Raw genomic sequence first — 6,802 nt, 5'->3', positions numbered from 1 at the left:
AGAGACAGACAGAGAGAAAGAGAGAGAGAGACAGGAGAAACAGTGCTGTCTATCTCTCAGCTACAGTTGGTGAAAGAGCAGCAGTGAATCATCAGACAGAAGAAACTCCAAACATACCAACACACCCGCCAAAACACACACACACACACACACACACACACACACACGTACGTATTGTAAGAACAGCAGAGCGGCCGTGTGACTGTTCAGAGTCGTTTGAATGATTCGCAGAATTATTAAGGCCTTTCATTTGTAATATTTATTAACCCTGTAATTCACCTTCTCATCAGACATTTTGAACTCATGTTGTCATTAATAAGTAACACAATGGCATGTAGAGTCACATAAAAAATGTAGGTAAGGGTTATCAGAGCCGATAGCCCTGTGGGAAGCAAGGAGTTGAATCTTGACTAATTTAAATAAAAGCAAAAATGCCCAAATAAATAGTGGGTAAGTGTCATCAGTCATGGTGGGTTGGATGTAACTTCACAGCCTGAATGGTTAAAATGTCTTATTAAGTTATAGCCACTGCAGTGGACGTCATTGAGCAGAGGGTTAAATGTGTGTGTGTTCATGTGTGTCGCACAGCTGCTTCATCATCATGAATTAATATTCCAAGAGACATTAAGCACGTGAAAAATATCAGCAACAGCTGAAAACAACAGAAATGCACATCCTTCAAAAAAAAAAAAGAGTCAACATTGGAAAGCTGTTCTACACAAATATAGGAACTGGCTGACATTACGACTGCTGGAATTATGACTTCTTTTTTTTTTTTTTAATTATAATTAATAAAATACATTTATATCAGAAACACACTATAGCTGCCAAATATGTCACACTGAACTATAACCTGAGGCACAAAACTCCTTTTGTATCCTAATTATGTGTGTTAGCACAGATATGCTGTATGGGGAAGACCAGGACTAGCTGTTAAAATTGTTCACAGCTGGAGTCTTGCTTTTTGTTTGTTTGTTTTTTAGACATTTCAAACTCAACTCCAATAACACTTTTTTTTTTTTTTGGTAGAACTGTTCAGTTTTTTCCCCCCCATAAATGTCACACTTCTTCAGGCAAATTGGCACATATGTTGTAATTTTACACTTTTTTTTTTTTTTTTTTGCATTTTTATGAGAAATAATTCTGCTGCTAATTTTTAGTAGTTTTTTATTTTATATGTGGTTTGTTTAACCAGGAATTAATTTTTAAAAATAAACCACCATGATAGATATTCACTGGACTAAACTGTGACAGTTCTCCTGTATGTATATGCCATTTTAGCAAGTATTATTATTATTATTAACCACAGTTTAAATTCAGCTATAATTGTTCTCTCAATATGCCAAAGATGAAACTAAAAAGCTGAGTAGATGAAAGTCGTTGGGATGTGGTATCTTCAGCAGACGTTTTATTCCTCTTTTTTTGTCATTTGCAAACTCAGTTGATCAGGTGAGGTGAGCAGCGAGAGTGTGTGTGTGTGTGTGTGTGTGTGTGTGTGTGAGAGTGTTTGATCTGTGCTTTCATATGCATATGCTGTAGGAACTCAAGACACTTTAAGCTGTCTCTCTGCCTCTCTGTCTGTCTTGCTCTCGCTTTGTTCGACACATTCTCTGCTCTTTTTCTGAAGAGTTCATTGAAAACCTGCTTGACCTTCATCGGCTGTGAAGTTGTAGGAATATCTAATGACGACGCCTGAGAATCACCTTTGAAAGGTAAGATTTCTGCCGCTCTCATAGAGTCAAAGCCAGAACTGAAGTGTCCTCTAAAACAAAAACACATGAATATATGGACGACGTACGATAATTCAGTCCACACACGCTCACTCACATTCACACGCGTTCTTGAAAAGTTCTTTAATTTGGCTACTTTTATTTGAGCATGGTCATTTCCAAGAGAAATTAAGAAAAATCCATAATACTCTTACAAAGACAATTCAGGAAAGATTTGTGTGTTTTCAGTCATGATATTATCATACATTAAATTTCAACTGTCCCTGTTCCACTTCAACAAAAGACATGAAAGTGGATCTCTTTTTTTTTCTTTCAGTTGAAAATACAGTGTTCTCACAATGTTGTATCAAAAGTTCCCAAATTTTGGAATTTCCAGTAAATGGAAAGTAAAAGAACAAAAACAATGAACTGAAATTAAATCGAAAATTTGCATTTCACAATTAATGTTTCAAAACACAATAAATGCTCTCATCAACTCCAGCTTCCATTTTACTAAAATAGATCTATTTATTGAAGAACTATAATACTGTACTGTACAGTATGAAATAAATAAAATCAGGAGATACAAAATGGGCCACATAAATAAGATGTAATTTAAACCTACAAATAAAAGGATGCAATTCTGTCATTGCAAAACGGTTTGGTGTAATACTGAGAACGAAATTGCACAAACGTCGTTGTAAACTAAAGAGCTGCTGTGCTAACAGAGAGATCGTGCTGATCGGAGAGAGACAGAGAGAGACGGCTCGCGTCGCTCTCCTGTAATACTGAACAGGGTTGGCACTTTAGAAACGCGCTGATTAACAAGTTTGCATATAAGGCAACAACCTTCCAAAGGCTCAGTCCATCCGTCGTCTGTCCCGGTCGAATGATCGTTCTCTCTCTCGTCAAAGCAAACGGAATACTGTTACGGTCCTTCACATGAATTCGGCCTAAAAGAGTGTGTGGCGAGGGCAGAAAAAAACGCATTAAATACTGATCCCCTGCACCCCTTTTTAACACTGTATAAATATACATCAGCAAATAATTTCATTATTCTCGTAGTGATTATAGAAGCAGAGTGCAATTTTTGTACAAGTTACTAGTTTGTGCTATAAATACTATGGAACACGTGATTTTAGGATGGTAGCACCACACATACTTTAGGCCTTAATACTGTACAATTTGTAAAACTTCATTTATTTTTCATATTTTTGCATAATGCAGCTTCGCAGACGACCCGTCCCCTGATCGAGCGGCTACACCGCGTCCTCGGGATCCCATTTGGATTCGGTTTTGCCGTCCACGGAGCTCTCGTCCATCGAGTGCTCGCCGTTTTCCTCCTCGTCCCTCATGGTGTCCCCGTCGGTGTCCATGCTTTTGTTTTCGCTCTCTTCTTCCTCCTCCTCGAACTCCTCGTCTCGCCGGCCCATCTTCACAAACGCTCCTTCCACCTCCTTGAGTCGCTCCCGAATGCTCCCGTTCAGGCCGTCCCTCAGGATAGGCTCTGGTGTATGCTCTGGGTATCCGGGTGGAGCGATGCCCTGCAGGTACGCCCGGTTTAGCAGCAGCTCCGTGGGCTCCAGGTGACCCTTCTCTCGGGCTTCTCGCTCGGCCGCCTCGCGCTCCTCCGCCTCTCTTTTGCAGTACGAGTATCTGTGGTTCATGTGCTGCGAGTACGAGCCCGAGTGCGAGAAGCGCTTGCCGCATTTGTCGCACTGGTAGGGCTTCTCTCCGGAGATCAAAAGTTCCAAAATTTTGGAATTTCCAGTAACTGGAAAAAAATAATAGAACAACCAAAAAATTAACTGAAATGAAATCGAAAATTGCATTTCACAATTAATGTTTCAAAACACAATAAATGCTTTCATCAACTCCAGGTTCCATTTTACTAAAATAGATCTATTTATTGAAGAACTATAATACTGTACTGTACAGTATGAAATAAATAAAATCAGGAGATACAAAATGGGCCACATAAATAAGATGTCATTTAAACCTACAAATAAAAGGATGCAATTCTGTCATTGCAAAACGGTTTGGTGTAATACTGAGAACAAAATTGCACAAACGTCGTTGTAAACTAAAGAGCTGATCGGAGAGAGAGAGAGCGAGTGAGAGAGACTGCTCGCGTCGCTCTCCTGTAATACTGAACAGGGTTGGCACTTTAGAAACGCGCTGATTAACAAGTTTGCATATAAGGCAACAACCTTCCAAAGGCTCAGTCCATCCGTCGTCTGTCCCGGTCGAATGATCGTTCTCTCTCCAAACAGTCTCTTTAAGACTCGAAATCGTCAAAGCAAACGGAATACTGTTACGGTCCTTCACGTGAATTCGGCCTAAAAGAGTGTGTGGCGAGGGCAGAAAAAAACGCATTAAATACTGATCCCCTGCACCCCTTTTTAACACTGTATAAATATACATCAGCAAATAATTTCATTATTCTCGTAGTGATTATAGAAGCAGAGTGCAATTTTTGTACAAGTTACTAGTTTGTGCTATAAATACTATGGAACACGTGATTTTAGGATGGTAGCACCACACATACTTTAGGCCTTAATACTGTACAATTTGTAAAACTTCATTTATTTTTCATATTTTTGCATAATGCAGCTTCGCAGACGACCCGTCCCCTGATCGAGCGGCTACACCGCGTCCTCGGGATCCCATTTGGATTCGGTTTTGCCGTCCACGGAGCTCTCGTCCATCGAGTGCTCGCCGTTTTCCTCCTCGTCCCTCATGGTGTCCCCGTCGGTGTCCATGCTTTTGTTTTCGCTCTCTTCTTCCTCCTCCTCGAACTCCTCGTCTCGCCGGCCCATCTTCACAAACGCTCCTTCCACCTCCTTGAGTCGCTCCCGAATGCTCCCGTTCAGGCCGTCCCTCAGGATAGGCTCTGGTGTATGCTCTGGGTATCCGGGTGGAGCGATGCCCTGCAGGTACGCCCGGTTTAGCAGCAGCTCCGTGGGCTCCAGGTGACCCTTCTCTCGGGCTTCTCGCTCGGCCGCCTCGCGCTCCTCCGCCTCTCTTTTGCAGTACGAGTATCTGTGGTTCATGTGCTGCGAGTACGAGCCCGACTGCGAGAAGCGCTTGCCGCATTTGTCGCACTGGTAGGGCTTCTCTCCGGAGTGCAGGCGGCTGTGTTCAATCAGATGATGCTTGTGTTTAAACGCTTTCTTGCAGATCTGACACTGGTGCGGCCGTTTACCTGCGGAAACACACAACGACAGATTGCACGCGGTGAGCGAGCGAATATGCACTCCTCACAAACACACAGCAGATCTCGCACGCTAACCAAAATAAACACCAAATAAAAGGTTTCCGATGAAAACAAGCCAAAATAATCCAGTGTTATGAATGTTTGCCTTCTCTGGTTCTGCTTGACGCGCCGCCGTCTTGTTTGTGTATTTACTCTGTAACATTCCCTCACAGAAGTGAAGCGTGAAGCGGTGAGGCAGCGCAGGGCCCAAGTGCTACAACACTGCAGCATAAATAAACCAGCGCAAACCAAACAAACACACAGAGCTGGAGCGCAGGAACAAACACATAGAGTGAAATGCACTGGCAGTTTCCTGCTGCGTAACTCTTTTTCTGTCGTTTGGAGACTGAGATGCTGTTGTGTGCTGCATGACGCGTGAGGTGACATGTCACCGCCTGATGTCACGAGAAAAGACCTTGGGCGACAAGAGCTGAAAGAGAGGGATGGATGGCATGAATGAAAGAGTGAAAGAGCGAGGGGAGACGCTGCGGTCAGAACTTAACAGGTGCTCGAGGCCAAAAATAAAAATAAAAAAAGCCACCGAAAGTGACAGATTTCCCCTAGATATTTAATTCCTGGGGTTTTATGTAATATTTGATTTATTTAATCATACTCTCTTCTAGGCCAGTCGAGTGACCTGTAGCTGTCAGATATCTGTATTCACGCTCTCAGAGGTGACTGATGTTCAATATGCACATAATATGAAGTGATTTTTTCACGAAAGCATTGATTGAAAACGGTTCCGATGTTGTATAATTTAACAGGATGACCGGACAGTTATGCAAAATGTATTCTAGCTTAATGTTTATGTGCTATAATATTTGTGCATCATTTTATGCTTTTTGATTGTAAAATTAACATCCATAATTATTCAAATAGCGTTTTTGTAATAAGTCAAATAGTGTAATTGTGCTTTTTTTATTAGTTGATTCACAGTTGACATGCAGCATGCTCTGTATTTTTTATTTATTCGTTAATATTTGCCCCTGAAAATCAAATGAAAATCAACTGTAGGGGGTAAATATTGCTCTTAATAAAAACAATTTGTATACATTACATTAACATTTAAATAGTAATGTGCATGTTGTGAACTAGTTGTGGGCGATATATTGAATATCTGTGATGATTTTGAAGGCAATATAAAATTATGCAACATTGTGTTCATTCTAATGCACTTCATATTTGACAATTCACTTTCTTTAAATATATGAAATATACAGTATTTATTTGTATTGCGCTTAATTTAAACGAACTGATTCAAAACACTCCTGTAGCATTTTTCATATATTAAATAATTTATTAAAAAGACGATGCAAATGCTGCATTGTATTACTACAGATCGTTATACAGTCGTATATAAATGAAAGTGAAAAAACATGCACTGATTATTTTAACTATATTTTTCAGAAATGCACTGCTTGCATTAAACATTTAAAATATACCCTTAGGTTAATGATTTATCTGATTGGAAAACAAATACTTAAATATCAGAATGCATATCGAATATCACCAAAAGGTAGAAACATATTATATAAGATATAATTGTTTATGTTGTATTGCTTAATCTGAAATTACACTGATATGCTACATCAGTCCTAGTCTGAACTTTACATTTACTGACACATGTAACTGGCCAAGAGCTGACCGCAAACAGCACAGGAATGCACCGCCGTAATACACAATCACCCACTCGCAGAGAGCGAGAGAGAGAGAGAGAGAGAGAGAGAGAGAGAAATTAAATAGTTGTATTCACGTCAGTGGATTCATTCCCATGTCCTTCCAGACTGACTGTAAACGGTGATGCAATCAAGAGAAAGAAACTGTTTGTGTGTGTGTG

At 40.4% G+C, this 6,802-nt stretch overlaps 1 protein-coding gene across 1 annotated transcript in view; it reads right to left on the bottom strand.

The window, feature by feature from the left end:
* Positions 1-3,609: 3,609 nt before the first annotated feature.
* Positions 3,610-6,802, bottom strand: part of LOC107684631 (zinc finger E-box-binding homeobox 2-like) — a 77,472-nt gene continuing 74,279 nt past the window's right edge. The window contains exon 9 of the mRNA XM_016480929.1: positions 3,610-4,914. Coding sequence (XP_016336415.1) covers positions 4,355-4,914 — 560 coding nt within the window. The 3' untranslated portion in view covers positions 3,610-4,354. The remainder of the gene's footprint in view (positions 4,915-6,802) is intronic.

Source organism: Sinocyclocheilus anshuiensis, unplaced genomic scaffold (genome assembly GCF_001515605.1).
Source record: "Sinocyclocheilus anshuiensis isolate Anshui unplaced genomic scaffold, SAMN03320099.WGS_v1.1 scaffold2319, whole genome shotgun sequence".
NCBI lineage: Eukaryota > Metazoa > Chordata > Actinopteri > Cypriniformes > Cyprinidae > Sinocyclocheilus > Sinocyclocheilus anshuiensis.
The sequence above is the reverse complement of the archived record's forward strand: the minus strand, read 5'-3'. Positions and strand labels throughout refer to the sequence as shown.